Source organism: Cotesia glomerata, linkage group LG5, assembly GCF_020080835.1.
Source record: "Cotesia glomerata isolate CgM1 linkage group LG5, MPM_Cglom_v2.3, whole genome shotgun sequence".
Taxonomy (NCBI): Eukaryota; Metazoa; Arthropoda; class Insecta; order Hymenoptera; family Braconidae; genus Cotesia; species Cotesia glomerata.
In genome coordinates, this window is record NC_058162.1 from 27,594,390 (window position 1) to 27,621,044 (window position 26,655).

The 26,655-nt window shown below is 32.0% G+C and overlaps 1 protein-coding gene across 6 annotated transcripts in view; it reads right to left on the bottom strand.

Annotated features, from left to right (window-relative positions):
* Nucleotides 1–26,655, bottom strand: part of LOC123266383 (insulin-like growth factor-binding protein complex acid labile subunit) — a 77,561-nt gene that overhangs the window by 38,892 nt on the left and 12,014 nt on the right. For 2 of the 6 annotated variants that reach the window (XM_044730639.1, XM_044730631.1), the window contains exon 1: nt 11,149–11,643. The exons of the other annotated variants lie outside the window; for them this stretch is intronic. In XM_044730639.1, coding sequence (XP_044586574.1) covers nt 11,149–11,187 — 39 coding nt within the window. In that variant the 5' untranslated portion in view covers nt 11,188–11,643. Of the gene's footprint in view, nt 1–11,148; nt 11,644–26,655 lie in introns of those variants that run through there. 6 annotated transcript variants of the gene reach the window in all.

Here is a 26,655-nt window from a genome sequence, read left to right on the forward strand (position 1 = left end):
GAGCGATGAAAAAAACAGAAGCGTATATTTGAATGAGAAAGAGGATGATGGGGATTAAGATGAAATTTTAATTATAAAATGTATATGTAAATTTATAACGAATGTTTTAAAAATAAAAAAAGGTGCTGGTTTTTTTAGAGGGTGTAATAATTGTTGTCATGAATACCCGTGTGTATTTTAACAAAAAGAAAAACAGGGTATAGAGTGAATATAACAAACAAAGGACTTGGTAGAGAAGTAGAGGATGAATTTTGATATTTAACTGTCTCGTCCCCTTTCGGACGTTATTTTATCCCCGGGAGTAGAGAGTAGAGAGTAGAGAGTTTCCCCAGTCTATCCTATTTTTCATTCCCTCGTGGACCATAGTTGACCAGCATGTATAAGCCGATTACCTTCGGCTTTTCCAATTTCTACGTGCAACGTGATTCCTAACTCTGTTCCGAATTAACGCGTTGAAACGCGGCACTTTATACGTATATACTATACAGCCGAGAGTACGGGCTTGAGATCTAAACTCATTTTATCTATATATATATATGTATAACGCTAGAAACATTGACAATTTCTCTGTATTTAATACCCTCCTCGTGATGTATATTCTAATAAAGTGATTAAAACAGATACACGCTATCAATTTCATTTTACTCTTTTATTAATTTATAATTTACCGATATTATAATAAACACCCGACAGGATGTACAGAGACCGAGTGTCGAAAGTTTCCCAGCTGGAGAGTCTTTGTAGAATCACGGTAAAAAATTTACGAACGTATAGAGTACGGAGTGGATTTTAAAAAGTTAATTGACCTAAAAACTGGGAAAAGTTGTTAGCAGAAAAATGGAAAAATCCCTAGGCCATAAGTTTTTAACGGTGATTGTTGATGCATTAACGAGAAATTCAGAGATTTAAAAGCTTAGCGATAAAAAATTAGTGTAGAAAAAAATATTAAATTCAAGTTTTTTACGATCGAGTTGTTATTTATTGTATTACGGGATATCGATATTTGATTGGGCGATACTCGGTTCCGTAAAACCGTAAAAAGTGTTCAGTCAACTGATGAATTCAAAAGGTAGATGAGGTACAGGAGGTATAGAAGGTATATCATCATCGATAGAAGTGCAATTCAGCAGGAACCGCATTTCAATTCATTTCAAGGACTTCCGAAATATCCAACGTTTGCACTTTATCCTGCTGTTTGACTGGTTACACGTGATTCGTTAAACCCGACTTGAAGTTGTACACTCAACCATTATACGTTATATATGTATATGAGAGAATGGGGGAATCCGTTGGTTTTCATGCTTCAGTTTGCGTGCTTATACATACTTTCAGGTTGATATATGACTCCATGTTAAAATGCTAAAAAAAAAAACCATTTTGTTGTAATCTTGATGGTTTTATAAAAATGATAAATTTCGCGTGATAAACACACACAAGATGTCTCTTGGTCCAAGTTTAATTAATTTTTTCAACTTTTTATTTTTAACATGAATGAATAAAAGGCACATGGAATATTTATAAATATATATTATTCATATTTTTTAGAAAAAAAAAGAGTTTAAGTTTGCCTTTTGGAGCGTTGATAATTTTAGCCCTTTGCCGATTGGCCAACCGTGGTTCGTTAACTCGAGGCTTGATCTAAGGGTGAATGTTTCGTTCATTTACGGGCGGGCATCTTTCTCACCCCTTACTCTGGTCTGTGATTTCCCGCGGCATTCGAATCACGCAGTGTGCATAAAAAAAAAAAACTAAATCTCCGTTAAGATCTCACTAAAGGAAAAACGTCCAACGATAAGAGTAGTTTAGAGCACTCATTTATTTTTTTTTATCAGTTTTCAAGTTGATTGTACCGTTAAATTTTTAAATAAAATATTTTTTCTGACTCTTAAAATTATAATATTTTTTTTTTTTTTTTAGTTAAAAATGTGTGAATATTAGAAGAAGAAGAAAAAAAAGAGAATGTTTTGTAGATATTAATCTCGATAAGTTTTATTAAAAGTGAAGAAAAAGTGTCACGACCTGCATTGGAAGTTTGACGGTAGTAACACGGAAACGTGTTTGGAACACGTACAAGAGTTGTTCGGAAGTACCACCAGCAACCAGCACTTGCATTTAAATTCCCTGGATATATCTTGAGCCAAATGGTTACGTAAATGGTTCAACTGTGCTGACGGACACTTATATACCAAAATAATACTTTTATACTAAAAAGTACAATAAACATTTTAATAAACGAAATGAATCTAAATAAATAATTATTGTTTTACAAATTTATTACCAATTCATGATTATTTAATCAGTAATATTTCATAGCGTTTCCCACACGTTAATTTATAAGCAAATAAATTTAAACTAATAGATATATATATAGATATATGCGCAGTGTTTGTCGTACTAGAGTACAGCGTTTGCATAAATTTACTCTCTTAAACGTTGCTCTCACGTATCACAACCTACTATACCAATGTACAACCATTTACTTTCTCTCTACGAGGTACGCGTTTTATGTTAATAATACAAACATCTATATTCACGTTTATTTTATAAATAAATTAATACCATTAATTATAATTATTAATTGTCGATCCTGTGCAATCCACACAATCGACAATATTTTTTTAATCAAATAAAGAGAGAGAGAGATTTTGTTGATGTATAAATAATATATCGATAGGAAGCTCATATCCCTTGAGCGAGATTTTTAAGGTTTATATACAACATACATATATGTACTCTAGTACTTAAAAGTTGGCTCGGGGCTATGACCTCGTTCAATCGCCTGCAATAATTCATCTTTCGTATATGCATATCGATAGCAATGTACATATAAAACGACGATATCAGTATGTAAGTAATATTAAAAGCAAAGGAAGAAGAATTTCTCAAGCGATAAGTCTTTGGTTATTATTTTTTATTTTAATATTTTAATAATTTATAATTTTAATAAAATTATGATAAATATAATTTTATTTAAATTTAAAATAAAGCTTTCGGTAATGAATTATTGAAGAAAAAAAAATCCAGTACAGACAGTTGTAATATTTCTGTCAATTCAATATTTATTAATGAAAATTTTAAAATAATGAATATGGATTAAAAATACTATAGACGGTACGACTGCAATATCTATAATCCATACGAATAATCTATACCGATACAGACGGAAAATATATTTAAGGGATGTTTCCCATTCGGAATGTTAAATATAAATTGGAATTAAAATTTTAAATTTTAATTCACCCGATAATCCAGCCCTCGTGTTGACACACAGGAGATTAATATTAACACAAGATTAACATTGATCAAGAGTGGAGGAAGAAAAGAAAAGATTGCTACTTTCGATAATTAATTTGAGTGCCAGCCAGATATTTTTCTTGGAGTAAAAAGGAACTATTTTTACCCGAAACAAAAAGGTGATGGTGGTTTAGATTTGATTGTAAAAAGGTAAGGAGGGAATTTTTCATTTTTAGTGTTTGTAATTCACTCTTTGCCCTTATTGCATAAAAAAGCTCTAAGAACTCTGGTGGTAAAGTTAGACGCTGGGTTCTGGGTTCTGGGTTCTGGGCTCTGGGGATCGATCTTGCGGTTAAAACTCTAGTTATACCGATACTTTTAAAGCCTAAACTGGTACACAGTTTTTTTTATTTTTTAGTCAACTGATACGTAGTCCAGACCACGATATCATATATATATATATATATATATATATATATATATATATATATATATATATATATATATATATATATATATATATATATATATATATTTAAGTATGGCCTTACATTATTATTCTCAACTATCTCTCCTGAATTTTTATACTGTATTACACCTTTTTCCTTCTTCCAGCTACCACTGAGCCAAAGTTAACTTGTTTTCATTTTAACATTTAATGCCGACTCTCAGTATTGCATCGATTTTAAGATACACCAGACGTTAAGTACGTGCTTTCATAAAATTTAACTCTAGGTTATATTTCAAGAAAGTAGGAAAGGGTAACTTTTTAAATTTTTCGGTCCCTTGAGCCAGATTATAACTCTATTCGATCGACACGTTTGATTGCTAGAACTTTTTTTTCCAAGTAGCCCATTTTAGAGCAAAAAAAAAAAAAAAAAAACAGGTAAAAATAATCGAGCAGCAGAAAACAAAAGAAAAAACAAACAAGAAATTCATTTCTAGTGTAGTAGCGGCAGGCACGACATTTTTGTTATGCCAACAGTATACGGCCACTCGTTTAATTTTTTAGATTGCGATGCTTGCGCTGAAAAGTTTACAAGTGCCACTGGGATAAAAGAATACTAGAATACTAGAATACTCGAGTAGAAAAAATATAGAGACCTAATTTGAGCCCTTTTATTTTTCACAATCATTTGTATTTCTCCAGGACATTTCTCTAGAAGAAACGTATTGTTAAACTTTTGAAAAAATAATAAAAAATAATCCCCTGTTGTTTTAGATAAAAAATGAATAGACTACCCAGTGGAGTTTTTATTTTATTTTTTAGAGATAGAAAATGAGAAAAGAGCTGGGTCACTGACAGTAAAAATAAACAACCACTATGTATGATTTAAATTTAAAAGTGGTTACAAATGACACGCACTCCATTAGAGCTCGTTATGATTTTTCTTCTATAGTAGACATTTGTCGAGTTGAGAACATCCGAACATCAGAAGCGGAAACCGAAATGAAATTGCCGGAGGTCATTTAGAGAGGGTGGAATATAATAGTGTGGGTTAATACACAAGAGATGGAACCTGGAACTGGAATGCCCAAAGAATATAGAATGTGAGTATGTGAATATGTGAGAGAATAATATCAGTAAAGAGAGATGGAAAACAGTAAAACAGTTAACCGTGTAGTTATATTTATATACCTATATGAGTTAGTGTGGCTACGTCTAAACTCAGCTACCACCCACGGATAATTTATCAAAAGATTAGAGTGCCCCAAGGTTCGCTCTGTAATTACTGACTCTACTCCCCTCAGTTTCCTTTTTCTCTCCTGTTCCTCACTCTCATGCTCTCACGGATGCGTAACGATGTATTCAAATTTATTACGAGTTTTCCTTTGCCACGCGATCTCGCGTTTCAACTTCAAGTAAAATATATCTCATAACATAACATATACATTTATCCCCATTTCTTTTTTTTCTTCTAACAACTTCCCCTCATATATTTTCATAATAACTCCTCTTTGGGTGGATTAATTATTGGGGTGTTTACTCAAAAACTAAAAGCCTGATGACCCTAAAGTTTTTCAAGTTAATTTTTGTCTAAACTAAGAGATGGCCAGTTATTATCCAATTGGTGAAAGTAGTTTAGGTATATAAAAGAAATTAAAACCAGAGTACCGGCAGCACAATTGTAAACCAATTTATTGTCAAGTGTGAGAGAAAGGAGAAAGGGGATAGGGGAAAGGGAGGAAAAGCAAAAGCCCTTAAACTCAGTGAATGTGCAATTCAACCCTGGCTCCCTGTACACACTGACACGTAAATTGCTGTTATATGTGGGGGTATATAGATAGATAGATAGATAGATAGAATGATGACTACACCCACCCCAAGAGACATTTCACCAGGAACACAATAAGGTCCGAGGCACTCCAGCTCGTTAATAATGGGACGGGGCAATGTCGAGAGTACTGTATATACTATATATACTATATATTATATATATATATATAACGGTGGGCATTGATCGGGAGCACATGGGGAGGAAACAATGAACAGGAATGCATTACACACTCGCGAGCTCGACCCCGAACAAACATAAATCGGCATTGCGATATACTCGCCTGCTCGCCTGCCTCTTCTTCCAATTCTCACTCTTTTGTTCTCGGATACTCGGACACATACTCTATATACTATCTATTACTATATAGTTCACTATTCTCACACAAACCGCAAAGTTATTTACATTTTTTTAAAAATAATAACCTAAATTTTAATATCAACATATTTTATTCGCGACTTTTATACCAACTGCTAATCCGGTGATACTTTTTTATTTTCGCTATCAAAAGTTTCCAAGAGTAAGTACCGAGGTATTGAAAGGGTAATGTCGGATAAAAAGGGATTAAGTGCTCATTTTTTTTAGCTACCGTCTTACGATGGTTATTTTTTTTTTTTTTTTTTTTTAACTTTAATCCATCCAAACCATTAAATTAATGTTTGTTATTAAAAGTTTAATTATTTAAAAAGGCTCTTTTAATGTATATACATTATTAATTATTTAGCTTTTAATATTCTATGATATATACTCGGATCAATTTAATAGATTTTCCTAATAATTACTTCAAGTACGCTTCGGCATAATTCAAACAGACTGCAATATTAATGCTCATTTAACGAGGAATTTAATAATCGAGGTATTTTTTCAATATTTTATTATATTTTTTTGTGATAACTACTCTATAATAAATCGATAGAATTAAAAATTTTTTTAAAGATTACTTGAGAGTTTATAACTAGAACAATTAATTATAATAATGAAAATAAATTAATGATTGAAATTATGTAGAAAAAAAAAAAAAAAATAAAGCTGAGCAGATTTACAGTGTTGGAAAAACGGGTATTAATAAAATTTCATTTTTCAGACAGCGGAATTGAGATTTATAGAGTCTTTCCTATCAAATATAACGTTAAATCCCGTGGGATCCTGAATTACGGTCTATGCACGAGGTTCGCAGGTTCCAGGTTCGAGCCCATGGCATGTTATGTATAGAGTGAGTATACAATTCCTCTCTCTTTCTCGCTATTCGTTTTGTTAAATCTCTTGTGCAAAGTTATATTTCGTCAGCTTATATATTCCTATATTTTTCCACTAATTAAATTTCCCATTAATCAATATTATTTAAATGAAAATTAAACAAATATTTGATCGATTATTAATATCGATGGTAACAATAAGCGGCAAAATTTGAAAAATTACAGCTATAACCGCGGCATAAAAAGAATAAACGAAAAACTAATCAACAATAAATAAATGTTGAGTTTTAGTTTAAAGATGAAATATTTATTAGAGGAAGATTAAACATTTAACGGGGAAAAAATTAAAAATAATCGGGTACCTTAGTAAATTTTTTATCGCGCAAACCCAGGGATTAACGATGCTTACATCCGGGCACCGACTCGCCATGAACAAAGAACAGAATTAATGACCCGAGACTCAGAAACCTAGGAGGGCGTCGTCGCGAAGTAGATGAAGAGATAAAAGAGGATGAGAAACGGTGGTAGACTACTATACGACCCCGACAACTACGAGGACATATCCAAAGAGTAGTTACACTATTACTATTTATATATTGTTACATATATATATATATATATTTTTTAGAGGTCTTGTACCGGTGTTTACATTACACGGGAATCATTACGACAAGAGTTCATCAGTTGTTTCTCTCTCGAAAATAAACTCCAGAGTTATTAGTGCTCACAACTTTTATTTTTTAAATAAAAATTTTAAAAATTTATCCTTGTAGTTAAGTTGAAAGTTTTTTTTAATAAATATTATAAATTAAAAAGTGAAAATAATAAAATGTTTTAGTATAAAATTAAATCGTTGAATATTCAATTTAATTGAAGATAAAATTTAATTAACTTTCGTTAATGGATTTTAAATTCAAATTAAACAAAATATTTTAGATTTTATGTGATTAAGAATAAATTTATATTTTATTCATGGATGAAAATAATATTACTTTTTTTATAAAATCATACAACCCAAAATTTATCGATACATTTAAATACACAATTATCGTTAAATTATACAAATGACTTACGGGTAAAGCATTCCTATTTTGAATACAACATATTTTTATTCAAATCTGTTTTTTTTTTTTTTTTTTTTCTTTATTTTCAACGAATGAAATATTTAAACTCTACATCAGTTATCAATAACTAGAATAAACATTGAGAATTATAAATAAAAATCAAAGATCGCCGATTTTTATTTATTGAACACCCCAACAAAAGTGTATCACATTTTAAAATCGTGTATATTTGTTCAGCTAAAATATAAATTTAATGAAAACGTTTCTATTCGGTGTACTGGTGATGATGGAAAAAAAAAATATTTTATACTCAAAGTATTTCACTGTAATCTCATTAATCATAAAACAATGACACGTTCTCGTCAGAGTGTGATAAGCTCGTACGGAGAAAAAAAATTGTTAGGACATGGAATTACTCATTTATATTTCTCTCTATGTTTTTTTTTTGTTAATTATTAATTAACAAATCTGATTTTGTGTGTTAAAATTTTTTTTAAATGAATAAAATTAAAAGTTTAATTAATTTTATCGGGTAATTAATGGTTTTCTTATAATAAACATAACAATACCCGGGTACACAATGCTCCAGTTCTCGACAAGACTAATGAGATTTACAGGAGAATGAAGTGAACTTCAATTCAAGCAATTTAAACAAAATTATCTCAATAAAAGTAAAAAAAATTTTTCCATAACAACGACCGAAGTGGTAAGACCGGTTTTGGCGTGTAGAATTCGCTCGGCGGGTAGCACGCATTGTAAACTTGGAGAAAAAAAAAAAAAAAAAAAAAAAAAAAAGTGAAAAGAAGAAGATGGTTATAAAAGTTGAGAGACACGACAGTTAACTTTATTCTCTTTTATACGTTTTGTATCCTCTCTACTTTTATACCTCAATACATTCTCTTCTTCCGGTCGTTCAAGGTGCAATTGGGGGGCACTCTATCGATGATCGTATTTTAAACAAAAAATTATAAATTCTATTTTTTGACACTTTTTGCCTTGATGATATGGATTTATTTACAGCTAATCGTAGTGGAGCTTTTAAAATAACTTTAAACTTGAACTTTATAATGATAATGAAAAATTTTAATTAAACTATTAAATAAAAAGCAAGATTCGGCCATAACCGAGATAAAATAATAGACTTTGAAAATGACAAAATAAATATCATAAAAAAGTGATGGTATTATAGAAGATAAAACATGTCTTGATAATTAGTCGGCGAGGAAAAATTAATCTTTCACACAATGATAAAGATAAAGATACGGTGATAAAGTGAGAGTCTATGAGAAATGAAAAGGAGAATGGAGGAAGATATTAGAGAATAGCTAGAAAAGAAAGTTTGATGAAAAGAAATAAGAAATAGTGGAGTAAGTAAGCAGTACAAAGTATGTAGGGGTAGAGGTTCTACCCTTACCTCTTCTAGATTCCAGAAAAAGTAGAAAAGCTTGTAAAAAGTAGGTCAACCGAACAAGTAGAAGAAGTAAAAGGAGGAGAAGGAGTAACACCACCACGACTAAGACGACTAAGACGACTAAGACGACTATCATCAAGTGATCTGTATCACTCTCATGCTACCTAATTTCAGCTACTTCACCTTCTTGTTCACCTCCACCCTCTTAAACTCTTTACCTGGCCCCATTTTTTGTTTTATTATAACTTGTTCATATTTTCAGTAAGATTACAGACTCTATACAAACTACCTACGTGAATAGTATACAACACACAACATATAGGACATACGGCATACTGCATACAGTATAATAATAAATGACAACAAGAGAAACAAAGTCAGTCACGTAACACGTAATACCCCGAGTGAAGCGAGCTAGGAGCCTCCTCGTTACCTCCATTCGGCTGTTACATCTGCTGGGAATAATCACGTACAGACTCCTCCTCATGCATTAATCACACGCTAATTAACACCAGCTATTATTAATCATTTTTTTTTTTAAAATAACTCAACAAATGACATTTATTTTTTATTTAAAATCCCAATCATTTGAATAATTTAATTACCAAAGCCTTTCAATCTGTCATTATTTTAAATGTCATCTGTTCCACCTGCTCTATGTTATTTTATTGATTTTATAAAATTTTAATCACACTACAACAGTACTTTTGAAATAATTAACCAACAATTTAGTTTTTAAATTGGCTGATGGGTGTGTATTATTAAATAAAAATATTCTTGGTAATTAATCAAGACAAAGACTTTGATAAAAGTTGTGTATATAAATTTCCGAGTTATCGCGAGAGCTATTTATCAAGTTACAATACAAATAAAAGAGCACTTGGTTAAATTAATACGAATAGAATAGTAGAATATATAGAAACAGATTGCCAGATTTAATATATCAGATTATTCGATCAGAATATTTACAGTTAATAAAGTTGTGAAATAATACTTGGTACTATAAATTTGTTTGAATTAATTAGGTGTTGGGTTGTTGGGTGGAAGAAGAGAATGTGAATAATTATAATGGAGGGAATAGATTTAGTGGTCACTAATAGCGATAAATGAAGGACCGTTTATATTTTGGATTTCCGATTCTACATCAAGCAGACAGATATATACAGATATATAGAGTATAATATGTAGATGGATCCTCTGCTCGATCTATTCGATCTATCCTAAATAATAATGTACGTTTTGATTTGTCTAGATTGGGATTGACGAACCGCACATCGCACATGTGTGGGCAATGTGGCGAGCACGAAAACACCCAACCCATTCTGTTCCATTCCATTTTCATCCATTTTCATCCTTTCTCATCCTTTCTCATCCTTCATCCTTCTATCAATCCTGTATCCTATATCCTATCCTCACTTTAAATTACTCTCTCCGTGCTCCGTACTCCGTACTCTATACACAAATATATATATATATTATATTTATATCAGAAAGCAGATAGCTGGATCTGAACATTGTTGACATCAACTGTCAAGCCCTCATTTCAACAAACCGCCAACTGAATCCACTTAATTACTTTTATTTTATTCTTTCTTTCAATGTTTATCAGCTGTTCTGAACTTACCAGACATTTTATATTTTATAATACAATTTTGTCATTCTCAATCTTGGAAATAATATTTATATTATGTAATTTGTTGTTGTTTTTTTATGACCTTTGAGAAATCAAAGTTTTACTCTTTTTAGATAAATACATTTTTAATTGTCGATACTAGTTAATAAATATTTGTAAGAATAAGAGTAAAGTTACATTAAATTTTAATAACTTTTATAAAATAAATCCTGACAATAATCTCCAAATTTATAAAATTAAAGATTCCATTTGAAAAATGACCATAATACATCAAGTTTATTAAATTACTCCGAACAATAAAAACAATAACAATGAAAAAAAAAAAAAAACTTACATGATAAGATGTATCCATTGTAAGCCGAATTTCTTCCATGATAAAAAAAATGACAATACCAAATAAATCCACTGGATTTAATAAAAAATAAACACTTGATATTTATTATTAAAATATCAAAGGTGTTAATAAAACGAAATAAAAAATAAAAGCACAACACAGCACAAATAAATAATTAATAAATTAGTGGATCATGGTTTAAGATTGATAAGTTGCATTGAGCAACGATTAATCATTAAATAATGATAAGACATGTCTGAATTAGACATTACGAATCCATGAGTAGAGTGTCTGAGAGCAGAAGACGTACAATTAATTAATTTACTCTTCGACAAAGTTTCCGCTCTTGAGATTAATATTAATATTAAACACAACCGCGAGTTTACTTGTCAATTTATTATTTAGATAAATATACTCTGTTGAAGGGCATATTACACTTTATTTCACGCTTAACACTGAAAATGTGTAAATCCGTTGGCGGTTTAGTGCGCACTGGCGACTGGCGTGTCTGGTTAATGGCAGCAGCCAAGCGGCCGGACGGAGAATTACGAATACACTCGAGGCGCTACGAACTCGTACGATTCAATAGGCGCGAGATATTTATTTCAAAACAATTGTTTATATTTTCATTTTTAAAAAACCGGCGAAATATTTTCATTTGAAATCTGATAATTTTTTATTTTTATTACAATTTTTATTTTTTCATCATTTAGTTATAAAATCAAAAAAAAAAAAAAAAAATTGAAAGATGTTTTTTAACTTTTAATAAATAAAATTCACTTTATAAAGTCAATTTAATCGACTAAAGATAAGAATAAACGGACAATGTCGATACTGGTCCTGAAGAATGACAAGTGTAGGTGGACGAAAACCGATACAGATAGTGAACCAATCAGCGGTAATGTGTCTGGCCGATAGATCGCGGAATGGGACGTTTGAGCTTTAAAGAAGGAAACTCGATAACCAAAGTAAAACTCTTTGATCCTCGAAGCTTTCTATTCCCGATAGCGATACCAATAGAAGACTTAAACACATTCTTCGCCAACGATTCAACGATTTAGAACAAGTAATCCCCCGCAAACTATAATATATATTCACTCTAAATATCTTTATTTTTTCTCCACTCTACACTCAGACGTTTTTTGTTTTTTTTTTAAGAATCACTTTAGGGCTATTATCATACTCAACTTTAGCTTTATTTTTTATTTTTATTCCACTATAAAAAAAAAAAAAAAAAACTAAATCGTGTTATCGTTTAACGAAAACTGATGGATGGAAAATCAATTTCAACCTTCAAGGACTATTTTATCACTTGAGACTGTTGTAAATATTAAAAAGCGACATTCGACCATACCCTACATACAATGATAGATTTCTTAAATTAATAAAAAAAAAAAAAAATACAATAATTAGTCAGTGACTCTGATGAGAAATAATTTTGTTTCAATAGGATATAAAATATAAATAGTAAAAGTGCGAAAGTGATAAAGTATTTAGATTGTTAAAGCGAGTGTTATCTGCCGGATTGGACTCAAAATCGGATAGGGTCCGGTAGTCGGAGAAAGCACTCAGCGAGCAACATATTGCTGGCTTTGAAGTTCCTACTTTTTATTTCTCTATTTTTTGCTCTCTGATACATATATATATATATATGTATATGGATAAATAGAAAAAAGTGTGAGTTGGGATTTTTTTAGTGTGTGTGTGTGTGTGTGTGTGTGTGTGTATGTGTGAATCATGTAAGGCCGTACGATCGATCAGTCCTTTTTATTTTTACAGTTAAAGCACCGTTTTTCCACGAATACGGTTCCCAACAGTGCACACACCCAGTGAATCGAGTCCTTTTCCTTGTGCACCTAAGTACACAGCAATATACCCCCTAGGCGAATAAAATGTCTCAGGAAGCTGCCGAGAAAACACGACCCGAAATCACAAGACCAATCTCAAATAAAACAATGAAATTATTTTGTTTCGTTTGAGCTAAAGTTTACTGAAGACTCACTCTGGCGCATTAGCAAGACTAGCTATACCTACTACGTATTAGGTATTTCGAGGGATTAAGACCCATAAAATGTTTAGGTAACTCTCTGATTTTACTCCGAATGATGTATTGCTACTCAAGAAGGCCTCGAAGAAATAAAATAAGGGGATTCTCGGTCGATGACCTGTTTTTTTTTATTTTTTATTTTTTATTATAGGAAAAATATTTAGGGATCACGCCGCATTCGAGGATTATCTGGCTAATGTGTCATAAATATTTTTAAATTATAATTTTTCGGAGGATTATATTAATCGTAGGATACAAGTGAATGAATTAATAAAAAAGAACCGGAAAATAAAATTAAATAGTGGTTGATTAGATATCTTTTATGGTGGTCACAAAACAAAGTCATTACGGTGATAATCCGGCGATAACAATGAGCACGTTTCGGGGAATAAAAAGAGTAAATGTCAATAAAGTGATCGTTACTAGAAAATTAGGTGTAATTTGTAATAAAAGATTGCAATTAGATCTTTATAGACGTAAGGTAAAAGCCCCAATAGATGATCACGTACCAGTATATGATCATCTATTGGGGCTTTTACCTTAGTAGATATTTTGGAATAATAAAATTTTAATTTTAACTATAACCAAGATTTATTGTTTAGAATTTAAAATCTTGTAAAATTATATCTAATATATATAATCATGTATCTTATCATAATTATATAAAAAAAAAAAAAGTTTAGAAGCATTAAGTAGCATGATGGGTATTTTGAAATGATCTCAAATTAAAGGTTGGTAAATTTTCCCAGAACCCAAACCGTAATTACACACCGCGCTTACGGTAAAGTATATTAAAATATAATTATCCATGGAAGGAATAAAAAAAAGAAAAAGAGTGAAATAAATAACAAAATAAATAACAAAATAAATGAATAGATCAGGAAAGAAACTAGATGGGATGTAGGTTTTCTATCGGACTCGGGAGTTGGAGAAGAAATCAAGTTGGGTTGTTGGGTTGGGTGGCGGATGTAGACGGTGGAAAAACTCCCGGTTGGTTGACCAGCCGAAAGCTATTCTATCATCCATGCTCTGTTATATAGGGAAGGGGATAGGAGTAACTTTAAGACAGAGAAAGAGAGAAACTGGCAGGTGTCCACGAGGTTGTTGGTCCGGTGGATGGACGCTCACTAGACTGCGAATCGCTACTAGACTTTTCTCTTACTGGTCTTTTGATTCTCGTTGTATTTTCTTCATTATTCCGGTAGTATCGCAAAAAATTTTAAGGATTTATATTATCTGCCAGCGACGAATTAAAATTTATGGAGAATTAATATAAATGTTTGACGAAATTATTTTGTTCAATGTTAAAAAATGATAATGATGATGATGATGATGATGATGATGATGATGATGATGATGATGATGATAATAATTACAAAAGATAAAGTTACTTTGGTCTCTATCTAAAATACAACAGGGATAAAGGACAGTAAATCCGGGTCGTACTTTTCCATCTGGAATTCCGGAACGAGGAACGAAAGAGACAGGGAGAGGGTTCCTACCAAGCTGGCTCTGAATGTACACTTGGAAAACCATTACAGGAAAAGTGTTTCGCACTGCTCAATCTCAACGTTTTTATTTTTTTATTTTCTTACTTTATTTTCCTTTTCTTTAAACTCTTGAATACCTCTTCCCTCCTTACCCTTCCCCTTTTCTCCGTCAATACACAAAGGGATTTTAAATATTTGCAAAGACTATAAGCAATATACAATAAAATTTACCAAAGATTATATCGTAGTATTTATTGTCTTCTAAACTGTGGTTTCGAGTGAATCGAGTGAATATCTTTGACATGAATACAGGACGAAAGGTGTGAAACCCGACGCTTACTCTTTACCCACAGACTATCAGATTTCATACCTTTCATCCTGTGCATACGCACGTCATACTCCATTTTTTGCCCTTTCTATTTCAATTTCAATTCTAACAAATACACCCATGAATGTGCAAATGTATTTTATTAGGTTTTATTGGTTTAATATTGTCCCCAGCGAGATTTTTTTTGAAACCAGAACTCGGAAAAAAATTAATTTTTATTATTTTTTTTAGCATTAACTGCAAGTAAACGTTATTTAATGAATTTGAGAAATTTGCGATTGATAAATATAAAAATGATGGATATTTGGGTGATTGAATACGAGAAAATGAACCGTGTAATATAAAGTTTAGAGAGTGTGTATTTAAATCTCACGTTTCAACACGAAAATATTGATGTATTATTCGGTTAAAAAAATTTCAATAGATACAATGCCGTGTTGTACCACAAATTTCCGATTCTCCATCAAATATTCCCCAAAAAATAACTACACACATGCTCTTATGCAGACAAACAACCAATATATATGTCTATTATTATTATTATTTTTATTCCCGACGCATGCCCGAGTTTTTGTTCTCCGTACTTACCCCGAGATTTCAATGCATCTGAAAAGTCTACTGAATAGCTACACTCTCTTCTCCCTTATATTCTACTGGTTCTGTATAAGCATATATGTGTGTATAAATATATTTTTGAACATATATGTCCATAAAGACCATTATGCAGAGAGTATACGGCGCCATAGAAACGTGAATAAAATTGCCGCACGATCGACCACGGGTCTTCTTATTTACTCCTCCGTACTATTATTTTCTTTTTATTTTTCATTCTATTCCTTTCCTTATATTTCTCGGCAAAGAAATATATATATATATATATATGTATATAACGCCAGTGGGAATACCGTGACACCTGGTATCCACTCGGGAAACAGCTTGCATCGCTGTACTCGAAAAATTTATAAAAAATCTCAAGTCAAACTTTTAAAACTTGGGAATAGAATCTAACCTCCGATGCTATTTGGATATAATACGTATATACAAGATTACAATTTCTCACTGGGGACAAAATACAAACTATTATACTTATATTGCCATCTAATTCATTTCAAATAAATAATACTCTTTCATTAAAAAATTATTTCTGATGATCAACTCTGTCTAAAGTTACATGACGCCTTCGTTAAAGTTGCGCGTATATTCTTCTATACTCTATGACTCTTTAATGAGGTATCAGAATCGATAGATTTAGCGGGCGTTTTAAATGTATGTAGAAACTTTTTACAATGTTTTTTATTGCACATGAACAATATAAATAGTTATGGTGAAAAGAGGACCTTTAGAAAGAGTCGAATGTATAGTGTATTTTTTATTAATTTATTACACACTCGACTGTACTCTATGTACAGACAAGTTGTTGTTTATTGATGAAAGAAGAAAGTTACCGGCATAAAGTTTAAGAAGGATGAGAACTAGACGAAGACTATAAAAGCCAATTACTAAAAGGTGGATATGAAGGTGATGCTGAAGCTAAAGCTGAAGCTGAAGCTGAAGCAAAAGCAGCCAAAAGGTGGCTAGCTTGAATATAAACGAATAAGGGGGAGGGTCGCAAGAAGGCGAGAAGTGTGGACGACGATATAAGGTTAAAACACGCGAGGCGTGATGCTAGAAGTTCTATACAAGCGCCAGGTGCGTTTTAGCTTCGCTAAATACGAACCTACCTGCTTCAACACTCTACCTTCTACCTTCTACCGGTTTTCTAACTATTTTATTATCCATACAGACATATATATTGAATATATATTTGAATCTGAGGGGTTTTTAAAGCCCAACAAATAAGCCGCACTTCCTTTGCATTCATTACAACCATATTCATAGTGTCACTAGTTTATAAAAAATATTTTTCACAACAATTGATTCCCTTTCACGAATTTTTATTTTTTTTTTAATTTACGACCACTAAATTTAATTAGGTAGTATAAAATTATAAATTTATGGTAGTAGTCTTTAGGGTAACTTTGGGGCCTCAATTTCATCTCAGATTAAATTGAGCTGTATAGGCTATAATTTAAAATAAAAATAAATTTAATTAATAGAAAGATAGCAAACAGGTGATTTTTAAATTTTTAGATTTAAAATTTATATGTTAAACAAATTAATAATTATATAATTATTTAGAAAGCTGTAAAAATAAATTCTATGAAAATAAATGAAGTAAATAACACGCGTATAAGTATTCTCATAAGTCACGGATGAGCTAAACTGACCTTACATTACATCGGAAATATACACCCACGTTCTAATTTAAAACCGTACTCACTAAATCCTCTAATTGCTCTTGCAAGACAAAGAGAGATGGGAAAGCCCAGCAAAGCTATTCGTACATTTCATTTGCCGTGAGAATGTTCATGGGTTTAGTTTATTTACTTTTATTTATTTTTATTTTTTTTATTTTAAGCATTTCGGTTAAGTACCGAAACATTCGCTGGCTGACTTTTTCAAGTTAGCAAGTAATTTTCACCGTGAAAACGAGGTTTCTTAAGATGTTTACACTGCACACTCTTGGGGGAATTATTTCCGATTTGTTATTTATTTTATTTCCGTACACATTCTATTGAGAAACGAATTTACTGAATATTAGTATCGTGATCGGAATATATAAATATAAATAAACTATATATTGCTTTAAGAAAAACTCAAAATTTTAAAAATCAATAGCTTAAAAATGACTAAGACCTAATATAAATTTTAATTTACTTTTAAACTAACTGTATCTTTAAATTTTCATTTTCAATCTATTTATTATTTTATTTCCACAGACATTGAATTGAGAAACGAATTCTCGAGTGAGAATATTAGTATCGTGATCGGAATATATAAATAAATACAGAGGAAAATTACTGGCAAATGGACGAAATTTAATTTATAATGAAAAAATTTTAAACTCTAACAGCTACTCATTTTAAATTATCCGTTATAACTATAAAACGTTAAAATAATAAAATTTTATTTCCATACAATAGCCTTGATTTTTAAAAATATTTCAGTATAAAATTGAAAAAGGCAAAAGAAGATAAATATTTTTCAACGATTCCCTGGATGTTTTTTTTTTTTCATAATACTATTTTTAAAAATTGGCTTTTATTATCCTTATTGTTGTTATATTACTTTGTCAAGAGACAACTTGCCAACCACTGAAATTTAAAATCATTTTATTTCGAATGACCTTTTGGTGAGTTCCAAGAAAAATTAAAGGCTGCTCGGGGAAGAAATAGTTGTAATAACAACTAAAAAGTCACAAGTCACAAGGTACAAGGTATATTATATACCTGCATATCTCTACATTGGGATCGCATACCTAAACCTATACAGTCTTTGAATGACAAAATGTTGGTCGGGATTTCTTACGGCATGCGACAACAGTATACACACAATGCTCAGACAATTTGTTTGGCATTGAGCGTATTTGATATATTATTATTGTAGGGGCTCGTATCCAAAACCGGATACAATAGATCGGACATCCATCCATTTCAAATCATATTTAATTCTCCTGTATTATATATATATATAATATCCATCTACTGATGAGTCTTTAATTTTTATATTGATCTATTTGCCGATCTTCAATCTTCATTCCATAATTTGTTAGGCTTTTTACTTTACAGTGTATATATCTGTCATATATGAATATCCCGATGAAGAATCTTTTGAATTTCTTGTTAAAAAAAATAGTTACCAATAAATATAAATGATTTATTAGTTTATTAGGAATAATATTTATTGTAATTGTTATTTGGGAGGCAATATATGAGCTTTATTTAAGAGATAAGATGTAGAGTGGATAATTGGAATTACGTGCAAGGAACCATGTTAGATAAGTTAACTAAATATATAGCTATATATGAATCGAGTACTTGTAACTGCACAAAGGAACTCCCATTGGCTTTGTTGTACTGGTATAAAAAGGCGCAAAAGTGCAAATGCATCTACTTCTCAGATGTTCACTATATATATATATATATATATATATATATATATATATATATATATATATATATATATTTATGTACCTGAGAAGTGTAATAAACGTTTTATAAGATGCGCCTTTTTGATTTCAATCTCTTTCAAAAGCTATCAGTTGATTATGCTCATTACTTTTCCTAATCTCATTCTACCTTTTAATATTAATCTTGTTTCGTTTGAAATTGACGCTTTTGATTTGTAATAGCATAAACGAATAAAATAATTTAAAAGTCTATGATAAATGATTTATTAATTTAAAAATAAACATATTGTGAATGGTAATAATATGATAATATTGGTGTTACGCCGATGAAGGATGCTATCGGTTTTGTAGAGTAGAAACGTAACCAGCAATATATAGGATAGGATAAACCAAGTCCCGAATCTCTATACTTATAAGTGAAGTTGAGCATCCTCCCGTTGGCTATAACTCAGAGACAAAACTTTGATAGACACGGAATTGTGGGGTAAAGTTCTCCAGCTCGAGCTCGATCTCAATGGGAATCTCGAACGAACCGGAATAACACAGGGGTTGGGGACGCTAAGGGGTTGCTTGTGCTGCTTGTGCTGCTTGTGCTGCTGGTGGTGTGGTAGCAGCGCACGGGGCTGAATAAGAGTCGAATAGAGTAGAGAGTGGATAGGAGCAGAGGATAATCGAAGCAAGTTTGATTTATCCCTGCAGCATTAGTCATCCAGTTTATACGGCTTATCCGATCTCAACTTCTTGGAAATTAGACAACAACCGACGCTTAAATTCAACTTCTATACTATCCAATCTTACTTATCCTTATTCGACTTAAAATAATACTCATAGAATTTTAATTGGGATTTATATAATTATAATACCTTTTTCCAAAGCAATAAAATAAAAAATAATAAAACTGGTTGATTTAATTTATCCACTAAATTGTTTCTCCGTAGGATTATTCGCCCGGATGAACAATTTCTTTTATTTTTCTTTAAATTCATTATTCGCTGAAAGAAACTCGGCTCGATCTTTACTTTATCCCAGCTATTCATTTCTTTACAACTTCCTCTCAATGAAATATATATATAGATATATATAGATAAAGACTTTGTGCTTTCTGATTCATCCCCCAGCACTCTTTTCACTGTTCAATGTTCAATGTTCGATTTGGATGTTCGTGGGCTGAATCAATCTCAACCTTTAGTGCAATTACCACTGGCGTACGTACCCGTGCCAGGAAAAAAGTCATTTCCGAGGCATAATTACAATCCAATACCGGAACAAAATCTAAAACAAATCTTATTTACTTTTACTTTTTTTAATTTTAATTTACGTATGATTAAATATTTCAACAGAGATTCTTCTTTTTTTTTGTCTTTATTGTGTCAACCAAAATTGATTTATTAAATATTTATGAGGTTATAATTATCTTTGCTGTGAAATAAAAGCAACAAAAGCTGATGTTGTGATGTTGTGATTCTGTGATGTTCTGATGTAGGTGTGGCTTTAGTGTAGGAGCACAGAATATTGGGTTGTATATGTGTGTGTAAAGGTAAACGAGGGTGTGGCTGATGTGTTGAAGGGTTAGATGACCGTGGCAGACAGCTCTTGTTGGCTCTTGTTAGCTCTTGTGGTCCGCCGCACAACGTAAAACTGCCACTCACCACGTCATTCAAAATCTTATGACCAAATATTCTCACATTATTATTTTGATACTCTGATACTCTGGCAATACTCTGGCAATACACAGTACCTCCACTAAATAATTACAATGATATTTATTTTCTTTTTAATTATTTTTGTATGTAGAGCAGAGGATTTGTTAACTGTTTTATTTTATTTTTAATATTCTAACTCTCTAGTTCTCTAGCTCTCTAGCTCTCTAGCTCTCTAGCTCTCTGGGTTAATGAGTATTATTTTAGAATTTACGATCGGCACATTCACAGAGTCAAGTGTATTAGGCCGGAGAGTAATTCATTTAGTTATTGCGCGAGATGCGAGATGCGCAACCGGAGCTCTCCTCACATCATACATATTCAAAATAATCGATGCCTGTATATGCTAAAAGCAGAGTTTATTCAAACGTGAATCTCAACGATATTGACGTTAAAGTTGATTTCCACCAGCCAATGGTTATCTATCGATACCAAATTTATATCTATATATGTGTTTAAAAAAACAACTATTTTTTCAATATAAACGACTGAATATATATATATATTATTATTATTATTATTATTATTATTTATGCCAGTACAGTTATTATTGCTAAATGCTCCTCTATATACCGATAAACTAATACAAACAACAAAACGGGTCAATAATTTTTGATAAACTAGGTTAAATTATAAATAAATAAAAAATTTTATCATCACATAAAAGAAAATATATTTCAGTGGGTTATTAAATTTATAAATTAAACATTTTATAACCCTCGTTTCATTTTAACAACAACTTTTATTTTAATATCAACATGATATCGATGTTGGGCACCATGTATAATTATCAAAAGTTTATATTTATTGATGGCGAGGGTTTCAATGGATAAAATCTTTCAAGAGTTTTCCAGACAGGTAAAAAATTTAAACTGATATATGTCACATATTGGGAAATAATATATTACGATGAAAAAACGTGAGGTGAGTTCGAGATAATATTTCAAAGGTAGAATTATATATTTTTTTTCGACTCTTTTTGGCGAACGAGTAAGAGGGAAAAGAATTTTTTATCTTCATTTCCCGAGTATCTCCGTCTCCGTTTGCCCATTCGTGTCAGTAACCCCTTTTTCCTACGTGATCAATCCTACGAAGCAGACCCCCGGAGGGTCATACCGAAATATTATACTTGGTAGCCGAACGTCAGCGAAATGGCAAACTTCCTCGGGTCTACTCTACCAATTCTCGGTGAACTTTGAACCCTTTACAGCGCCCTCGAATCCAACACTCTTATAAATTTCTTCTATTAAATATATCCATATATATATATATCATCACTATCAGGTTATTTTCGATTTTCGATTATATGAATATCTTGTGGAAAAAAAAAATTTTTTTTGAGATTTGAATCTACGAATGTTAAAATACTTTATTTAAGTTAAAAAGAGCAGTGGTTGATGGTTATAAAATCATAGCAACTTTTAGAGAAAAGCGAGATGGCGAGATGAGTTATCACGGAACAGATCACAAAGTTTATAATCGGTCTCCACATAATACGTTATTGTAGGTGACAGTTGGGAGACGTATGCTCCCTACAAATGACACTAAACATATATAGGAATTAAAGCTAGCAGAATAACATTTCATATCCAGAGTAGTTGTAGTTGTAGTTGTAGTAGTAGTAGTAGTAGTACATATATAAGTTTAAGGAGAAATATAAGCTTTTGGAAGTGCGCCAAATTCCCAGACTATGTTATATGCTCCATGTTTATTATGTTCCTCGTCATTATATTGTCCCAGCGTATACAGTGCAAGTTTCCATCGTTAGAATACGTACTACGTAGCTCACGTTTCTCTCCTAAACGCAACATGAATATTTATATCAATGTATGTATGTATGATGATTTGTCAATGCTTGCGGATCACCCAAGATATCATCACCATGATGACCTTTCACTTAAAAACATCTCTATATGATGATTCTGATTTTCATCCAGATTCTAACTCTCTCTATGATAGTCGATGATAACTGATGTACCTATTATTTAATGTCCGTTATTTATAAGACTATAATGGTAGTACTCTCAATAACCAATAAAAATTTATGCGACAAATTGAAATTACGCGCGTTAAATTTTACGAACCTGTAAAATGTGTTCAGATATATTGTTTGTTGGAATGTTTTATTAATTGATTTTTATTTTCATCAGCCCTTGAGCCTTGCATACTAATTTTTTAGATTGTAAAATGTGTGTTAAAATTAAATACCTAAAAGAATTTTTTTATAAAAAAATATTCATTTAAATTGATTGAAAATTACGGGGAAATATTTTTTGCAAGCACAAATTAAATTGAAACCACAATTAAATTAAGTTAGTGAAAAAAATTTTAGGTAAATTGGACGATTAAATTGATGAGGGAGGTTATATAAATATTTTTTAAGTAAAAAAAATGATTAAAATAAAAGCATATAAATTGAAAAAAAAAAAAAAAAAAAGTTAGGTGTATAATTGGGAAAATTCATAGACAGGTGCATAATTCCAAAAAAAAAAAAGTGATAGTAGAGATTGGAATCGACTGGCAATTTTCTCAATACAGGGTAGTTATCAGTATGCAAGACCGAGAGTAAAACCGATCCATCAGCCCGGGTAGTGGGTGCTGGTTTGAGAAGAGACATCGAATCTTTCCAATCGTTTAACTGGTTTTAATTTTATTTTTGACATTTCACGTCCCTCAGACTTAACCGCCAATTTCCTTGTCCTAGATAATTGAACGTGTTCAATCACTTAAAATATTTACGACCCACAGAGAAAAGACTGGAATTGTTAAATATGTAAAAGTATCAATAGGAAAATAGAGAATAGAACGATGGATGAAATAGTAGGAAGAATAAAAAATAAAAATAAAAATTGAGTCAAGTTGAGTTGAGGAAGGAAGGAAACTCTCTGCCAGAGAAGATCGAGTCTATTTCGCGGGACAATTTTCGTTTTATAGGCAACGTCGATTTAAAGTGAAAGAGAGAAAAAGATTATTGGGAAGAGGAGAGGGGGAAAGAGACAGAAAGTGGTGTCCGGGTCAATCTGAATCAATAGGCAAAAGGCCCGGTTGTGGCTCGGAAACTCCACTCTCTCGCTAGCCAGCTGTGCACGTTTTGGATAATGCATGCCGCCCGTGCGTTTTCCCGTAGTCCACCGTATAGTACTCGGTGAATTGAATAAAAAGCCAACCGGAGCTCCAGAGAAAGAGAGCTGCTCACATTTACCCATACGTTTTATTTTTATTTTTTATTTTTTATTTTTTATTCGACGTGGCCCGTTTAACCTCAGAGAATCCCCGCGTATAACCCAGCAAACGCCGGGGTTTTCAACCCCTGACTAAAAACCCCTTGGACTCATCGGATTCACCCATCCACCGTTCTATACTCTATACTCACACCGCTATCGGATCAACTAAAATTTCCAATTGCACTGTGAATGCACAAATCTAATGCTCAATCCCATTATCAATATCCATACTATATCCATACCCCGCGTTCTCTTTATACTCTATACATAATATATAATAGGCGATTCTCCATATCCGAATAATCATCATTATTTTAAAGTTAATCATGCGGAAATACAATAATTGTGAACGATTGGAAATGATTTTTAATATTTTGGGTCAATGGGAGTCAATTAGACATGAAACTGTTTGGCTTTTTTTAATTATTTTTTAAATTTACTAACAATCTAAATTTTATTATTTTCTATGCTGCGTTAAAGAAAATATAAATTACTTATTGAGTGCTAATTCTGTTCTTTATTAAATTAAAAAATAGCTTGAATTGAATTAGCCCGAGTATCTATAAAGAGACAAGATGTTGAAAATTCAAGGAAAAGTTCTCTCAGTGAAGGACTAAAAGGTTGGAGACTGGAGAAACATGTAAGTGTAATGGAACTATGAAAGTTTAAGTGTAAGGCTGAATAATATTGAGAATAAAATGGGATTGTTGGAAATGGTGGCTGGGTGGAGAATTGAGTGTAAAGTGTAAAGTGTTAAGTGTAGGGTTACTGTGTAGTAACAGTAGTATATAATAGGGCGTGAGAGCTGCCACGGCTCTGGGAAATAATGTAGAGACCGAATTTGGCCGATCAATTGACGGCGATTAGGGACGGTAAAATCGGCGGGATAATTTGCTCCCCAGCGAAAACTGGCATGCCCAATAGCTCGATTCGCGACGTCATTACCATCACCGACTATTCCTAGTCCTCTTAGTTCTCCTAGTCCTCCTAGTCACTAGTCATGAATATGCGATTTCCTATTTCATATATGCACTGATTCGCGGTGGACAATATGACGAGAATATTCTCCGGAGACTAAGACGAGGCTAGCGATAGTTTGACAAACTCCATAAAATCGTATGGCCCCATCAATATTTAGTTCAAATCATTTAAAAAAATTTAATGTTCAATTTTTTAATATCATTTAATTAATATTCAATCTCAATAATTGAGTTGGAAATTAGTTTTTTTTTTTTTTTTTTTTTTTTTCATTTTTGATCCCACCATTTGAATTAAGATTTACGTAAAAAAATGATTATTTAGTTCTTAAACCCAACATGTGAATTAGATACACTATTACTATGAATTAAAAATGAGGGTCCTCCAGTCTACACTTATCGGCCATATATGGATGCAATAGACAAAGTTAGAGCAGACACCGATGCACTCGGGATCTCTTTCTCCAAATGTATAGTTTCTTCTATGAATATATGAACCAAGTCGCTCGTGCGTGGACTCCGTCGGTTCGTGTCACCGTCTATACCGTCTATACCGTCTATCTATCTATCTATATACATTTATGTGTGAAAATGCCCGTTTCCTGAGGGACACCATCCAGCGCTTTGTATGTTTCTTGCACAAAAGTCAGCGTTTGGAGCCGAACAGGGGTGTGAGTGGTTGATGCTCGGTGTACGTTCCATCCACTCTCTATTCCGTGTGTACTTTCTCTACCCCGACGTAAAAGGGGACCGAGAATAGGAGTGTAGAGAGTATAGAGAGTGTAGGGAGAGTTAGAGCCCCCGGCGCTCCTTCCTTTTCTTTTCGAGGTTGATCGCCTCCTCTGGTTCTACCTCTGAGACACTGAGACAGAAAATACCCCTGCAGACACTAGAGTTCTCTCTACCTTCTACCTTTTACCTTCTACCCTCTACCCTCTACCCTCTACTCGGGTCTCTCATCCAGTTATATGGCTACATCTTCAAGACAGACGATGTTTTCGATACGTGAGGGAACTGCTAAAACAACCTAAAGATCAAGTGAAACGAATGTTACTTTGCACCAACTAGTGTGTGATGTAAGACTAAAGGTAAATCAAATAAAAAATCTAAAGGATAATCAATAACATAAATATTGAGGAGGTTTGTTTTATTTTTCACTCCAATCGTCAATTTAGATTTTTTAAATTTTATTTTCTTTAAGTTAAGCTTGAAAAGCCCCCGGAAACTCAATTACTCTCAAGAGTCAGGCACAAAGTGATCAAAAGCAAACGTCGGTTATTAAAATTATTAAGTAAACTATTAATATTTTATTATTTATTAAATTAAAGAAGCTACTGGTACTACGGTTTCTACTGTTTCTACTTTTGGTGCTGGTATAGTAGGTAAGGAGTAATGGAAAGATATATATATATACATTAATCAAGAAAACTCTACGACCCGTGGCTATTTCAGGAAACTTTAAAAGGTAAATTGATACTTTTGTTTTCTCTCCTCTGTTCTTATTCTCCTTAAACTTGTTCTTGTTCTTCGTTTGCGTTTCAACAAGTACAGTAAGACAATTTCCGATTCCATCCACGTGTACCCCAGTTGGTCTTTGGTCTCTTTGATGTTGAATTCGCAACAGTATCATTACTCATGAACAATTCCTGAATTCATTAGAAACTCCATATCCCCTTCTTCTTTTACTACTACTGCTGCTGTTACTGGTGCTTCTGCCCGAAAATTCAAACGA